Source organism: Podarcis raffonei, chromosome 11 (assembly GCF_027172205.1).
Source record: "Podarcis raffonei isolate rPodRaf1 chromosome 11, rPodRaf1.pri, whole genome shotgun sequence".
In the NCBI taxonomy this organism is placed as follows: Eukaryota; Metazoa; Chordata; class Lepidosauria; order Squamata; family Lacertidae; genus Podarcis; species Podarcis raffonei.
In genome coordinates this window covers 56,730,998-56,748,090 of record NC_070612.1, presented here as the reverse complement: position 1 = coordinate 56,748,090, position 17,093 = coordinate 56,730,998, and the positions used below count along the sequence as shown (strand labels likewise).

Genomic DNA, 17,093 nt, shown 5'->3' with positions numbered 1-17,093 from the left:
ATTATTTTTAAGAACAGTGAGCTAATTTTCAGTAGCTGATAAAGAATCTCTCCCTTTAAGTGTTGAGCTAGTTTTGGCAGGAACAACAACTGCTGCTTTAAGAAGTACAGAAAAGCATTGCTGCTGTCACTTAATTTATTGATAAATGTATGTAGTGTAATTAGCTAGTTAACGGATACATATTTTCATATGAATTAGGGGAGTTGTTCAACATGTGATCGTTCCAACAGGGCAAGCAATTCAGTTTGCCAGGCTGAATGGTCCCCCTCTCCTCCCCCTACACACTGTTCTGGGGGTTCTTCCGAGCGCCCTGAGCCAATTTTGGGGGACACGAGAGGAGGAGGAGGAGAAAGACATGACTCATAAATTGAATCCTGCCCAAAGGAAACAACCTTTTTGTTTTGATTTGTTTTGTCTTAGATGGTGTATGTACGTGTTGCAGCAGGAATCACCAAAGGAGGCAAGAAGGAATACCTCTTTTTTAATTACACGGGCTATCTGAAACTTTTATATTAATTAACATTAAAAAAGTGTTGCAATTAATTGAAGACACATTTTTAATTAGTCAAAATGTGTTTAGCAATTAATCTAACCAAGTGACCAAACATTTAAGAAATCTAAAGGCAAATAAAATCAGAGAAACTATGTTCAAGAATACAATATAGCAGGCACCCCCAAACTCAGTCCTCCAGATGTTATGCAACTACAATTCCCATCATCCCTGACCACTAGTCCTGTTAGCTAGGGATGATGGGAGTTGTAGTCCAACAACATCTGGAGGGCCAAGTTTGGGGATGCCTGCAATATAGCAATTGCAAGGATAGCTCTGGAAGGAGAGGACCACACATACAGTTGCATTCACATCCCTTTCTAGCTCTAACTTCTCCTGCTTTGTGACAACTGCATAATGCACCAGTGTAGGCAGGGTTTGTTGCTGTAAGTTGGACAGGACAAATCAAGAACCATATCCATGCCAACGTGTGATCATTGCTTAACAGGGTATGAATACTGTAGCTCTTTGGACGGAAATCCTGCTCAAGCTGAACTTCCACTCAGCTGGAGAAGAATTCTGGACACACCATGCAACTTTCAGAAACAGTCAGCAAATCAAGCCACACTGTACAGAGCAGCTTATATCCCTTTGGAGATTGGAGAAAGAAGGATCCAAAACATATTGTCTACAAAAGGTATCTTCGGTATGAAAAAAGTAAAATTACAGTTCAAGAAGCTTTTAAAGCAATTTAAGTTTTGTGCAGCCTGGACATATCAGAAGGAGCATTATTGTTGATAAAAATTATTTTCCAACTTTCTACCTTCAGCACAGAACTCTTTTCAGATTGGGATGTCCATTTAAGCAGTTCAGCACATTGCAAGGGATTCTAGAGTACGCTGTAGAGAAGGAAGGTGTACCCAACCTGGTGCCTCCTCCTTAGGTTTTGGACTAAAAGTACAGCCCACACAAATAATGTGCCCTCTACCCCAGGGGTGGATAACATTCTTCAGCCTAACAGCTGGAGTCCCTTGTGGAGAATCTTTTGTGATGGGCAGAGTCAGAGGTAAAAGTGTGGTCCATTCCATCCATTCAAAACTCAAAGTGTTCAACCCTAATTTCCCCTTCCTTCATCCAAGCAAGCAAGAGGCATGGTTACACAGTTCAAGTTCATATTCCGGACTTGAGGAGTATGTCCAGCAGTGCCAATAATGGATGTGGCCTGGGGAAGAGGGAGAGAGATGGTTCCAAGGGCCAGAGCGGCATAGAGGGCCACATTTAGTCCCAAGTCTGAAGCTCCCCATGCCTGCTGTATCCATTGCTGGACCTCTGTGGTTACTTGAAGGAAATGTACTTTCCACCTACAAATCTTAACTGAATCATATACTAGAAATTACACTAAGGCTGCAATTCTCAGCACATTTACTTGAATGTGAACACCATGCCAATCAGCAAGACTTATTTCAAAGAAAGCATGTTTAGGATGGAAGTGTTAATGTGAAATGTACCATTCTTTTCCAGAAATATGATCTGTGAGAGAAAGCTTACCCCTCACCCTAGAAATGCACATTGCCCCTTCTGTGCCACTGTGCCCATGTGCCAGGAGGCAATCCTGAGCAAGATGCCCTTCAGGAATGCATGTCCACCATTACTGATTGGCTCATTGATGTACCCCTTCGTGTCCGAGGAAACCCAGGATTTCCTTGAACAGAATTTGGTTTATTACATGGTTCCCATTCTTTTTCCTTCATTAATACTGATGCATATGGGATTACGCTTCCAGTCATACAGGGTTCATTCTAGAAGGATGCTTTGGTCTGGTGCCATGGATATGTGTCAAAGCTATTCTGCCTTCCCAAGTCTACACCTGTGTGCTTTGTGGGTTATGTTTTTCTTTATGCTCACTTTACTTTTTTGTATTTGAAATTTCCCAACAAAAAGAAATTAGAAGTAAAAACACAACTATTCCTCACGGGAATGGTTTATCCTCCATTGTATTTTAACACTGCTCCCTCAAACTAGCCCCACTTAATTCCCAGCTGTCCCAATTCAATTGCTGTTTTAAAAAAGTCTTTCTTCTTCTTCTTCAAAACTTCAAAACCCTGGACTGTTTATAATAGAGTATAACTAGATCTACCAGTGGGCCTAATCAGTGTTTCTTTTCCTGGGGGGTATTCAAATGTACGCAGTACTGGCACCTTTTTTTCTAGAAGAAAAGCACTGGGCCTGATCCTCATCTTCCTCACAACCCCGCTTGTCAGGTTGATGTCCCTGACTCATCTGTCAATCACCTGACATCACAATGACCACCAGGTGACTAGTTTTTGCATTGATCTGTGCATGGAAGCCAGGACAGATCAGCTGAGCACTGGGGCTTGCAAAGAACTACACTTGAGGCTTTGTAGGTCCAGCGACATCTTCACCTGTCTCACACGGTATCATATATGACATCTGGTTTCGCAAGGCAGGTGAGCTTGCCCAAATGGTCTGGCAATAAATAAATCCATATATCTAGTAATAAGAGTAACAGCAGCAACAAGTGAGGTGGGAAATGGGGAAAGAAAATGGGCTTAGGGATAAAACTGTAAAGCAGTTTTATACTATGAATGCATTCCTTTTCCTAAACTGGGGGCAAAGGACATGAACCACAAGTTACTTGATCACTAGACATGAGGGGGCAGGGACGACACAGGCTTGTGGGTCTTTGACAGTTTAAAGTTAAACATTAGAATACTTACTGCGTAACAGCCTATGAGGAAGGCTGCGTTGACTTGCTTTTTCTGATCAAAGCCAGTATAATGAACAATCTTCTTTCTTAACATGGTAAAGGACTGTACCAAGGAAATAAACAATGGAGTTATAATCCAACTCCTTGCATTATAAAAAGTTGCATTTGAGTCATATTTAAGTAGTAAGCACACATAGAAAACAGCCTCATTTGGTAACACGTAGTTACATTGTTACATTTTATTTAAGACATAATTCAAATAATTACTTCTTTGTCAATGCCTTTCTACAACAAAGAGGGACACTGGGACCCAGCATACATAGTAATGAAGGTTGAAATTGTAAGAAGAAGAAAATTAAATGAGCTAGAAGATCAAATATCCAAAGCTAAAATATAATTTAATGAAACAATTCTGAAGTCCACAATATAACATAAGTGTTTGAGTCAGGAACAAAAGAACTTGTGTAAACATGAGGTTATTATCAGAAGCAATTTCCTCAACTTTGCTGTTTTAAAGGGTCTTTTGTAAACTTTAATTGTACCAGACAATGTGAAATTTATTTACACACCTCAGAGATTCATTAGACATTTATAGAAGAGCAAAAAAACACACACACCCTAACATAAATTTGAACCTGTACTGCTGTCCTTCTCTAGACATGCTCTTATAAACCTCTCGCTCCTGAGCACACAGCTTTCCTGTTCGCTGAAAAATAACTACTACAAGGCCACATTCACACCATACTTTTAAAGCACTGCGATACCACTTTAAACTATCATGGCTTTCCCCAAAGAAACCTGGGATGGTCGTTTGTTAATGGTGCAATGACTGTTAAAAGTGTTTTCACAGCACTTTAAGTGTATGGTGTTAATGTGGCCCAAGCAGAGTAATTGGAATGTTAAGGTCCAAGAGTAATCCCATAACCAGCTCCTCCACATAGTACTTCAAATTCCAAACTTACAATTTATCAGATCTCCACAGCAAACATCACTTTTAAGTCTTGCAGCTGTGTGTAACTGCTGAGTCACAAACTTCAGTTTTCACTGTTTAACTTTGCAACAGCATTTCAAAGGCTGAATGAAAACATATTTGCAGCTTCTGTTTCTTTATTCTGCAATGTCTTCCCAATAGACATTTCCCCCATCTACTATCAGATATTCTTGCACTAAATAACTTGAAAAAATGTGGGAAAGCCTGGGAAATAGTATGACTTGTTTGACTAGATGAGCAATTTCTTCAGCATGCTGGCTGCTCCAAGATCCCTCACACTACTACATAGTACAGTTTTAAGGCTTAATTGCCATTATATACTACTACAGTTCTATAAAACACCCGAGGGTATTATTTTTGTAAAAACTTGAAAATAACAGATTGCCTTGTCAACTGTTCCATCTGATCATAAAGGAAAAAGAAAATAGATTACAAGCTTGTGGTAATCTGTAGCAGGGAAGAACAGCAACTAGATGTATTTAACCTTCACAGAATCCATGAGGAACAAAACTAGTTTTACTTCTTCTAGTTATTTGTTCCAACATTACAGCGGTGGTGGAATCTGGGGAGTTGGTTTCCTAATTATTTTAAAGGGGAGACCACAGCCTAACTTTGGGGATCTTAGGGAGGTAATCCAAGAAGCGTTTCTGCTAGGACTTTTGGCTGTGCAACATAATTTTCCCTCCCCCTCCTTTCCTCACACACCTCCTAAATTTGCTCTGGGTCCCCTGCCCCAACTCTCTGAAATGTATTTGGGGAGGGAGAGCACAGGATGCACAAGGAGAGTTGAGTGTGGGGAAATTCCATTACGTAAGTAATTTTCAATTTTATATTGATCAAAAGATTAAATGCCGCTGAATAGACTAGGGCAGAGCGCCTCAGAACTTTTGTCATATGTTTTTATTTGGCTTGCCTCTTACGTAATGCTGAATGATGGTTCACAAGGAGCTACCACTTGATCCCTTGTGTGGGTGCCGCGCGTCATCTATGGGGGCCCTATATTTGACTTAGGTTAGAATCCCACCCATTTCGTTACAGTACAAGATACATTTTCCTTAAAATGTTAAAAACAACAGGGTATGTTTATTATAAAGAACCAGTATTTTAATCGTCAAGAGGTACTGGCAAACATTGTTAAGATTTTATTTTTTTAATGAAAAAGATAAAACCCACTGAAATACATATTATCTTCAGACACTGGCAGGTTGCCAGAAACAAGGCATTTCATGGGGGAGGGGGCACTTCCACTCCAAATAGTGTTTCCTAGTAAGTTTATTTTGTCTGTGATACCATGAGGACTTTTAAGTTCCATGGTTTTCAGCTTCTTGCCTTCTGCCTTTATCCATTAACCACAGAATGAATTCCCTGTTATTTGTACTCCAAAATCAAAGCAAGCAAGTTCTACCACATTATTCTTCCCCACCCTTTTGCCAAACACACACACACACACACACACACACACAATATTCTCTGGATTACCCATATGAACACCAACCTAAATCCCTTTCACTTTAAATATTTTCTGCCAGTGAATATAACGTAGTAAAAACAGTGCACACATGAACTTCAAGTGAATAATGTTCACTCCCAGCAACATTTCATAAAGGAACATAATAACATACAAACCATTGAGTACAAATTCATTTTTACCTTCAATTTTTTATTTAGCTTGCAACAGTATCTGTAAATCATTGCCAGATTGAGTGGGCCAAAATCTGCATAGAAACTTGGGGAAAGGGGGCGGGTGGGTAAGAGAGGAGTGAAGAAGAAGAAAAGTTCACTTAAACTGAAATACTTTGGTTGAAATGGCTGTTCAAAAGAACCACATCCCTCCTCAACTCTGCCAGCACTGCCCACATAACCCGGCATTATAGCTGACATACCACTTATTCAGATTCACTTCTAGATTACTGTTCGAATACGTTGCAATTATCGGTGGAAAAACAATTATGTAACCCTCATACATATTGTAAAACAGCTCTGCGGTGTCTACTGGATTACAATGTCAGTGTGTGTTGAAACAATTTGGGAATTTTCTGTAAAACAATTTGCAGGCATTGTTTTAGGAAAAGTCAGTCTGAAAGGTAACAATGCAGAAATTACAAGAGCTTGTTAGGACCCTGTTAAAACCCTTCAAAACCTTTCCGTTGCAAATTAAAATATATACTGAAGGTGACAAGAACTGAATAAGGTGGAAGTTGCCCACTGGATCTCTGAATAATTCTTATTCTGTCCTTGCCTCCTACCAATCAGCCTCTGCTGTGGGTGTTTAATTCAGGAATATCTACCAAAGACAACCCACAAAGGATGCTGCCTATTTCTTGCTGAAGAAGCCTCTGATCTGAGCCTGCCTTCTTTCAGAAAACAGGATGCTTGCAATGACGTAGCAAAGATACAGAATCTTGATTAAGCAGTTTATACTGGTTACACACAGTTTTCCCTCAAACTGTGGCCTATTCAGGTGATCCACAGAAAGGCTGATGAACAGTTAAGACCATCTGTTCTTGTGTCTGCATGACTGCTTTTTTTTTAACAAGGGAAACTGAAATTGTTTTCATGAAGACCATATTATAAAATGCAAGCTAACAAGGCCCTGACTTATGGTCCATGGACAACAAATTTCATAATATGGCACTGGCATCATCTACAATCGTTTTCTGAAATGTACCAGTTAAAGGCTATTTAAAATATCATCTATGTATATGCTTTGAGAGCCTGTTTGGTGTAGTAGCTAGGGTGCTGGACTAGGACCTGGAAACCAGGGTTCAAATCTACACTCAGCCAATAAGTTTACTGGGACTCCCAGTCTAATCTACTTCACAGGGTTGCTATGAGGAGAAATTGAGATGAGAACTGTGTGTGTGTGTGTGTATAAAGTATTAAGTGGTCCCTCAAGAACCTTGCTAATTTTTAGTTGGGGATATGCAATTTGCTGCTATAAGACCTAGTGATGGCTACTTTCTTGGTTAAACTAATTACAGTCATACCTCAGGTTGAAGTTGCTTCAGGTTGAGCATTTTCGGGTTGCACTCCGCGGCAACCAGGAAGTAACGGAATGTGTTACTTCTGGGTTTCGCCGCTCGCGCATGCACAGATGCTCAAAATGACGTCACACGCATGTGCAGAAGCGGCAAGTTGCAACCCGCGCACGTGCAGACACGGGGTGCGTTCACTTCAGGATGCGAACGGGGCTCTGGAACAGATCCCGTTCGCATCCAGAGGTACCACTGTAATGGAATAATCAATGGTTATTAGTCATGGTGGAGACAACAGAGGCTCAGAAGCAGTATGGCTCCCCAGCAGTATACCACTGGTGGGGAACAACAGTGGGAGAGGGCTTTTGCCTTCACATCCTGCTTCTAGGCTTCTCATAGGCATCTGGTTGGCTGCTGTGGGGAACAGGATATTAGACCAGACAGTCCTTTGGTTTGGTCCAGCAGAGATGTTCTTACATTGTTTGGTTACCTTCAACCATCTTACTTGATCCTATGGGCCAGATTCAACCTATGGGGCAGAGGGTGGGTGGGAGAACACCCAGAACAGTGTACAGGGGGAGGAGAGGGGAAATGGTTTGTCTGGCAAGCTGAAACACTTGCACTGACTGAATGATTGCCGTAGTGCTTTGCTGAATTTCTCCCATTATATTTTCCCTTCAGGGACAGGGATATTATAATAATACCTGTTATGATAAAGATTCCTATTACATCCTCATGCTGCTTTATTTCACTGTGTTGAAGAACAAGGGAATAATATTATACTTACTTCTCATACACAAATTCATCATCTACGCAGAAATAATGTGTGCTTGAGCTACCACTCTTTGGTTTGTGGAAGAGAATGGCAAAATAAACACGATCTGAAATTGAAAAACAGGCATGAAACTAGTAGTTGTCATGAAAGCCAATATATCTGCATACAAATATGTTGATCCTATTTGAACGGAGTTAAAACTGCAGATATGAAAACCCCCGGATATGCTCTTGTGCCAGGCAACATAAAACATTAACAACTGGTCGTGGTGGTGAATTAAGTGACCAAAATGCTGTGTTTGGATGCAGGGAGCCCGGGCTCATACCCACTTTGACCTATGTCGCTCAGTGGGCAGTTTCTGGCAAAGTTCTTCCAATCTACTTCACAGGGTGGTTCAGAGACCAGAACACCACTTAGTTTCACTGTGAGAAGGATTTCATACATTACTAAAGCTGCCCTCATGTATGCGTTTTATTAAGGGGAACAATGTGTAGAACAGGGCTGTGCGCTTGTGCAATGACACTGGCTCCACTCCAGCATCCACGCATTATAGGAATGGACATTTGCAAGAAAAAGCCTAGGCTTTTCCTCCCTCTGTGCCTCAATACCACTACATGCAGAGACTTCCCCTGGCAGATATCCACACCTAATAGGTGGACATTGTGGTGGGTCTAGAAACCCTACTCTTAGTCTAGCAAATTCTCCTTCACATCATTTACATGTAATCAAACTTGCTTGAAATGTGTGCTTTGGGCTTTGTTTGTTTGTTTTTGTTTTGTTAAAGGGAAAGAGGAGGGGAAAACAAAGAAAATAGGTTATTATTCACTTAAAAGTCTGTTTGGGTCAGAGCACAGGTCAAACTAGTGGCTTTGATCATACCCTTAAGGCTATCTCTAAATTACTGGAGGAAGTATGAAATGCAACTGCAATGGAAGAATGAGAAGGTTTATTTTTTAAGTTCTCTTTTGAATGAAAGACAATCATTTCACAAAAGCCTCTTGATTAACAAAAGCAGCACTCTAAAACATTTCCAAACCAAACAGATGAGCATGCCAGCCTGTAGGATCCCAGTGGATTCTTTGCCAAATTTATTTAAATCAACTAGTCATTGCCCCTAGCCATTTCCAAGGGGACTTACTTCCAAGTAAATACCTGTAAGACTGTGGTGCAACACAGTAATAAACATGTTTTACTTGGAAGAGTCACAGGCCTTGAATTATATACATCCTAGCCTTAGAGCAGGGAGGAAAACCCTCCTGAAGTCAAGGGAGCTTACATAGCTAGGGTTGGGCTGTATTCTCAGATTCATCTGTTTTGTTCCCTTGAGGTTTCTGTTTTATTTCCACTGCATTGGGGTGTTGCACCAGCAGATTTGCTTGCTCGCGTGTGCACAGTATTTACAAACGCAGTCTACCCAGCTACCCACCCCCATGCGCAGACAGACAGCTGCCGGCAGCCGGCAGTTTGTATCCTTTTGCAAAGCAGCTAATAACCACAAACCACTTGCATTTAATGCCAAAGAAAGACGCCAAATTTAAACGGCTTATATAAAAGACGAAGCTCGAGGAAAGGAAAGTCCAGGGCCCCTTTTGTTACGCAACGACACTTGCTGCGAGATTGTCATTTCTATTTCACCCCCGCCAAACTTCTTGCAAACAGGGTATAAACCCCAGTGGGTTTATGAAGATGATGGATTTCTCAGAGCTAACCAGAAGAGTCCACGACCAGAAGGAGTATCAAGAGGAATGGAAGAAATTTAAAGATTATTTAGTTAGATATGTTAAGATAACTTAAATAGAATGACTTGCGAGTAACAGATTGGCCTAGGATTTAAATATGTGATGTTGTCAAATGATCAAAGTCAAAATGAAAAGAAAGAAAGATGTTAATGGATCCAGTAAATTTTATGTGAAACTAGTTTTGGAAAACTGCTGCAATGATTTATATGGAAACTCAGTCAGGGGGATTCGAGGAAGTCACCCAAGAATGATAACAAAAGTGGAATTTTTACAGTTAGGATATATGTTTGTTTATTTGCTGATTTTTTTATGTCTGTGGATATGTTACAAATTTGGAAAACCAATAAATTTTTGGGAAAAAATAAACCTGATCCACGCCACGAGCAGCCACCAGCAGCCGAGGAGTCGCCCTGCTTGCTGCCCGGCGTCCCGGGTTCACACGTTCGCCGGGAAACTTCTGCGAGTCTTTAAAGGGCCAAAAAGTCGAGCCAAAGAAACCCGCCCGCCGCCCGCCCTGCTCGGCTCCGTTTCCCAAGCCTTGTTTCCCCCTCCTCACCTTTCGCCACCTCCGCGCACAGGCGAAAGTCCTTCCCGGCGTTCATTGTTTACAGGCATGAAGCGAAGGCGGCCGAGGTTGGGGAAGCCGAGGCAGAGCTGGCTGGAAATGGCTGCGGGGAGACAACCAAGGGCTCCTCCTCCCTTCGGAAAGTTTTCCTCAGAAACACGCTGCGGAGCCTCCGCCGCTCCCGCTGCAGCGGCCGAGAGCGCGCCCGGTCCTAAGCCCGAGGGGTGGGGGACTCGCCCGGCCGCGGGGAAGCGCAGGAGACTGGAGGAGAAAAGCCAGCCCCGTCGAGGAAGGCCTCCCCGCGGCTGCCATTGGCTGGCGAACGGGGCAGAGCCGCTCCCGCTAGCCGGAGGCAGCAGTAGCCGCCCTTCGCGTTCCGAGCGGGGCACGGCCCTTCTTCCCCCAGCCCAGCAGCAGCAGCAGCCGCCGCCAGGAGAGCTGGCCCGGCCCGCGGGGGTGGGATAGGCAGTAGCCGGGCTCGCCCAGGGACTTGGCAGGCCGAGCTCCATTCCTTGGTGGGCGGCCGCCCGCCCGCCCGGTGGCTCTGAGGCGACGCGCAGAGTTGCGCACCGCCGGCCAGAAACCTCTCCCCTCCACGCCGACATTGGAGGCGCCTCGCTCGCTTTCCCCCTTTCCCCTCCGCGGCAATCTCTGAGGCAGGCTCTCGCAGCTCGCCGGCTTTCAAGGGACCTCGGACGAAGCCACAAAACTCAAAAACAGCCCCCCGCCTCTTTGCTTTTCTTGGCCCGTGCTAAACCAACGCGAATTTCCATTAAGTTAGGCAGCCATTCTGGAAACTTCTGTCTTGCTTTTGTACTGCTGGGATTTGCTGATTTGAATGTAAGCGGCTGTGGGAGCCTGTGACATTTTTATCGCAGCCCCGTAGCCATCTTGAGTCTCCTCAGAGAAATAGGTGGGATATGGTTTGTTCCAGACTAAAACAAGAGAGCAACAGATGGCTAGGTTTCACAAGCGGAAAGCTTGGGTGTGTTTTAACAAAATAATGGGTTTTTAAAATAATAATAAAAAAAACAGAAGTAAGAGTTCTCATATTCCACCTTTATGCAATATGAGGTGCTTAAGGCGGCTCCCAAATACAGTGGTACCTCGGGTTACATACGCTTCAGGTTACATACGCTTCAGGTTACACACTCCGCTAACCCAGAAATAGTGCTTCAGGTTAAGAACTTTGCTTCAGGATGAGAACAGAAATCGTGCTCCGGCGGCGCAGCAGCAGCAGGAGGCCCCATTAGCGAAAGTGGTGCTTCAGGTTAAGAACAGTTTCAAGCTAAGTACGGACCTCCGGAACGAATTATAGTACTTAACCCGAGGTACCACTGTACCCTCAAAACATTTTAGCTGGAAGGCATTGTTGGAGAATAATGCAACAAAACACCACCACCAGAAACTGGCTTATAAGTATGAAACCAAATTTACTAGAATAATAGCTAGAATAGACTTGTAACCATTCAAGCAACAAACATACCATACTAAGGTGCCATGTGCAAAACAAAGCCTGTAGATACTGTAAACATGGGAGTGGATAAATGTACAGCTTGTATCTACAGTATCTCCAGCCATTGTTTTGCACATGGCACCTTAGTACGGTATGTTTGTTGCTTGAATAGTTACAAATCTATCTCTATTCTAGCTATTATTCTAGTAAATTTGGTTTCATACTTATAAGCCAGTTTGTGGTGGTGGTGTTTTTTTGCATTATTATTACTGTCACCACATTTGATACTTTGTGTATATTGTTTGAGAATACTCTCACTTTCACATGCTCCAGCATAGCTTTGGCAAAAGTTGCAATGCACAAGTACAGTTTAGATTTACTTCTGTGGAACCATGCGCAGGATTGCACAATAAAAAGGGGGGACAGTGCAATTCCCTAGTATGGTTCCTTGGAAGCCACACAAGAGTCTCTCTCGCAACCTCAGCCCCTTCTGTAAAATGGGGGCAATAATCCTAATTTAATTTACAGGCGTATGGGGTGTTAGGGGAGGGGTAGTACCTTAGGGGTGATGACTCCTTCTGGGGTAGGCACTGCAGGGTAGGCACCCCTGCCCCCCAGGCACACTCCATTGTCTCTAGAGACAGATGTATGCCAACAACAAAGTTACAGGTTTGCTGAAACAGTTAGAATATGGTTAACTTCTGAACATTTCATAGCACTGTATAAACACTAAGTATCACCTCTTTGGCACCTCAGCATGAGCAAAGTGCTATGCAAACCTCAAGAGTTTTATGGTATGGCTTGCTAACCTTTCCATTTTACCGAGAGCAAAAACATAGGGAGTAATTTGCTAAGCGCACCCAGACGTTTGAACTAGTGTCCTAGTCCAATTCTCTGTCTATCAAAGCTTCCACATGTGAGCTGCTTTCCCATAAATCAGACTCCCACCTTTAAATGTAGAAAGGAGGGGAATTGATAATGCATGCTGAGATTTACAGTGCATGGATTCCCCTGGAAAAGAAAATGGCACTCGGAGGTGTGATTCCATAGCTAGGAAATCTAATAAATGAATTGGCTTTTTGTCAGCAACAGGGAAACTGGCTTGTGTGATGCTTTGTGTCAGTGGCGTAGCGAGGGTTGTCAGCACCCGGGGCAAGGCAAGTAATTTGCGCCCCCTAACCCGTGGATTTGCGCCCCCTAACCCTAACCCCCAGATGTTGCGCCCGGTGTGGCCGGCCCCCCCTGCACCCCCACGCTATGCCACTGCTTTGTGTTTTATCTCAAGTGACTGTCAAGTGTTTATCTTGTGTTTTTACTATTCTGCTGGGAGCTGCCCAGAGTGGCTGGGGAAACCCAGCCAGATGGGTGGGGTATAAACAACAACAACAGTTGTTATTTCAGATTAAAGAATGATGCACACATCCTGAGAAAACATATAGAAGTATAATGGAGCAAGATGTGGCAAATTGTGACCTCAGAGGGGCACAGGGAAGCTTTCACACTATAGAACTTTACTGTGAGACTCGCCATGGATGAATGGAGTATTGTCAGGATCTGCCCTTCCCCATAGGTCATGGTGAAGATCCTAGTTTCAATTCTCAGCATTTTCTGGTAGAGCTGGAAAATATTTCTGTCTGAAACCTGGGAAGCTGCTGGTGGCCAGCACTGATAGTACCAAGCTCAACTGATCGGTGGTCTTACTTAGAAACTTGCCTATGTTCCTAAACTTTTTATGGGGAGGGATATACCATTTGCAGACTAAGGGAGGAATGCATGTGAGATACGATACGATAATCTTTATTGTCATTGTCCCATACAGAACAACGAAATTGAAAAAAAACCTACATCAGACATTCAAAAACCAACAAGCCTGCTATCCCAGCCTGGTTAACCCCCTAAAAACTCTGATACCCCATAATTAAATATAATATACTCCCACAGAGACTACCTTACACTGCGTTTAAAACCAAAATCACATTTGGATAGAAACTGTTTCTCAGGCAGCTAGTCCTAGTCTTTATAACCCTGTAGCTTCTTCCAGAAGGCAGAAGCTGAAAGAGATCATTTCCGGTGTGTGCACTATTCTGCACTATCTCTGCGGCTTTCTTATGACACCTGGAAGCATAGAGGTATCTCAGTTATGAAAGCACAGCCTTTTTAGAATTACATCTTTTAGTTTTCTTCACTTCTGCATGCTACACACACTTCCTCATTTTGCTGCTCATCAAAGGGAAAATCCATGGGTAAAAAGAAAACATCATGTGCTTATTTGTTTGTAAGCTGAGGATTTGCTTCTTCCCAAGCAAGTGGCAGAACATTATGAAAGAAGTATTAGCAGTTTTAAGACGCTAATTGCAGGGTGTGGAGATGTTGTTTTAGGGTGCTAACTTTAAAGGAATGCTCATGGCAGAACATTTTTACAATTCCTTACCACACCTATTACTATGAAAGAAACCAAATGTAGAAATAATAATGTTTAAACCCTTCCATAATAGATGTGTCTACAGTTTCAAAGGGCGAGCCAAAAATGGACACTTTTATTTAGGAGGGGGTCAATGTTTTACAGTTTCTTCAGATATCAAATATTTGTTTTAGCATGCTAACTGAAAAGTACTGCAACTCACTTTATATACCATACCAAAAGCTAAAGGTTTGGCACAATCACAATCTCTTTCATCATTACAACCACCTTCTTAATGACTACTCTGAGTAACATCACTATTTCTATTTTAGTTATCAAAGATAACTTGCCCAAGGTCTCTGTTCTCAAGTAATGTCACACCACTCAGGGATCCAGGGTCCATATTAAAAAAGTAAGTGACTTTAATGCATTTACTGAAGTGCGGATGTAAGCTACAGTGTTTGTGATAACTATCACAACATTGATAAAATGGTATATGACCCTACCTTTGCCCATTAAGATACATTCTACTTCCATAGTGCAACACACCTGAAGCCTAAGAGGAACAAATAGTTACATTCCTTATTTCATTAGTCACTCTTTCATTTTGCATCCATCCACAGCTAATTCTGAAAGTTCTTTAATTTCGTTACACGTTTGGGAAGAGCTCCAGCTCATTTTGTGCCTTTGAGACTTCAGCACTTCTGTAAAGCAGTTATCAATATTTACAGGGTAAGTGCTGCAGTTAAGAGAGTGACTAATGGGTGTCATGAGAAAGCCTTGTAATAATCAGAACAGACACTTAAAGAGCAATATCCTTGAGTTATGGAACACTTTGTACTAAGTAAATATTCACAAATGGGAAATCCACTCTGACCCAAACCTGGGCACACTTAATTCAGCAATAAGCCTCACTCAGTACATTGGATATACTTCAGAGTAAAGGTGCATAGGATCAGACTCCATGTTTTTTGGGAAGGGCAAGACTGTCAATATTAAAAGACTTCTTAGCCCTCTTCTTCTTGGGGGAAGGAACCACCAAATATTTTGGTGCACTTGAAGTTTAGTTAGGATCTACACAGGTCATGTTCCTTTTATTTCTGTATGTTACCTGTTCCATACATATATTTTCAAACCCTTGTAAAAAGCCCCAACAGCTGCAATTCTCAGCTCAGCATTGTACACTGCAATGCCCAGGTTTTTGGCAAGCCTCTACAATCTACACCCATTTTTAAAAGGTCAGTGGGAATTTGCCCATTGATTTCAGCAAAATGGTTCTTATTTTGCAACTCGGGTGACCTGCTGTAAGTAGATTTGATCAAATCAGGGTCTCCAGCCACCTTGTCCTCTGTGCCACCAGTTCTGGTTCCTCTGAAAACCAGGTACATTTGCCTCTGTTGATGAAAAGATGCCCTCTAGGCTACAGCTCCAGCCTGGATGGCTTAGGTAGGATAATGATACCTGGCACATTCCTAGTCCACCAAAGTAGATTTCAGAGGAGATAGCTCTCTGCCTTTCCTGCCAGATGTGCTTGTGTACTTCGAATTGCATGCTTTGCAAAGCTTAGAATTGCATGCTTTGCTCATGCTGTTTTTAGGGAAGTACGAGTCCTTGGCAGACAAAGAATTCTTACAGGGATAGAAGGTTGGAGCTGTGATTTTTTTTGTTGTCACAGGACTCTCTACATGTACTTACATTGAAACATAGTAAAGGTAAATTCTGACAGGCCCAGGATGATTCCCCTCATGTGGATGAGCTATATGAAGGCATGTTGATATGTGTGTGGAGCCCTTTCTCGTGTGTTGAAGAAAAAGATGGTGAGAGGTGGAGCATAGCTGCTGGGTGCATAGGTCGGGGGGAGCTAGCCCTTGGAGCCCCATGACCCCTTACACGTCCTTTGAATGCCTGAGGAGGTCACATGAACATTCCTTTATAAACTGATGTTGACCTCCTCTGAACCATGTGGTGTATCCTACAGAAACCAAGTGGAGCAATAGTATCTTGCTGTGTTATCATTTCAAAAGCCCATCTTAACAGCTTACTTCAACATATTAGGCAAGAGGCCAAGACAGAGGCAAACGCTGCAGTGAGCGAAATGCATTTGATCCAATATTAAAAGGCCTTTAAGATAGTGCTCAGAGCAGTCTGCAGTCTGTGACACGGGGTGGCTGTCTGCAGTCTTTTGGTAGGTGACACAGGTTGGCTACCAACAGGCAGTGCAAGTCAAGATGCCTCTGGTACAAATCTTGACATGGTTTACATATTTAGGAAGGCCACTCTCAGCCTCCCCCTATCAATAGTATAAGGATAATACTGGTCTTTCATACAAAGCGATGGTAGACGTGAAATAATTTGAGCAAAAGCTGCAAATCGCCCCCTTTAGAAATGCACTGGCTGGTCCCTTTCTAGTCCCAAAATCAAAACAACAAACACTTAGAGCAGGCTTCCTCAACCTCGGCCCTCCAGATGTTTTGAGACTACAATTCCCAGCATCCCTGACCACTGGTCCTGCTAGCTAGGGATCATGGGAGTTGTAGGCCAAAAACATCTGGAGGGCCGAGGCTGAGGAAGCCTGACTTAGAGGAACAGGGGAGGATAGATGCAAGGGAGGGCATCTAGCTAAAGCTTACAGGAGGATACAGAAGCCAGCTTTCATTGTCTGCACAAAAGTAGCATGTTTTGATGCCAAGTGATGCAGATTAGCCTCTTAGAAGCATCCCCCTGCAAAGCTAAACAACTGGGGTTGCTTGGTGCACCCAGTTATAGGAAAAACAATTGATTGATTGATTGATTGATTGATTGATTGTCAAAGGGATCTCTTCAGAGAATGTCTGGGTTGCACACGACTGACATTTCATCACCGAGATATAGGTGAAGCAGTTCATGAACCTTCCTTGGAGGTTTTTTAAGAGAGGTTGGATGGCCATCTGTCTTGGACGCTTTAGCTGAGATTCCTGCATTGCAGGGGCTTGG

The 17,093-nt window shown here is 42.8% G+C and overlaps 1 protein-coding gene and 1 long non-coding RNA gene across 13 annotated transcripts in view; one reads left to right on the top strand and one right to left on the bottom strand.

The window, feature by feature from the left end:
* CDC14B (cell division cycle 14B) overlaps positions 1 to 17,093 on the bottom strand; it is a 52,167-nt gene that overhangs the window by 27,374 nt on the left and 7,700 nt on the right. For 11 of the 12 annotated variants that reach the window (XR_008332712.1, XR_008332713.1, XM_053408280.1 and 8 more), the window contains exons 2-4: positions 7,972 to 8,065; positions 5,860 to 5,935; positions 3,229 to 3,321 (exon numbers count right to left, since the gene is read on the bottom strand). Coding sequence is in view for 10 of the 12 variants with exons in the window: in XM_053408280.1 (XP_053264255.1) it covers positions 3,229 to 3,321; positions 5,860 to 5,935; positions 7,972 to 8,065 (263 nt within the window). In the remaining 2 variants the exon portion in view is untranslated. Of the gene's footprint in view, positions 1 to 3,228; positions 3,322 to 5,859; positions 5,936 to 7,971; positions 8,066 to 10,254; positions 10,368 to 17,093 lie in introns of those variants that run through there. The other variant, XM_053408281.1, reaches the window with a different exon arrangement.
* Positions 913 to 2,452, top strand: LOC128423290 (uncharacterized). The gene is made up of 2 exons (XR_008332715.1): positions 913 to 1,187; positions 2,012 to 2,452. It is a non-coding gene; the product is annotated as an uncharacterized LOC128423290 (long non-coding RNA).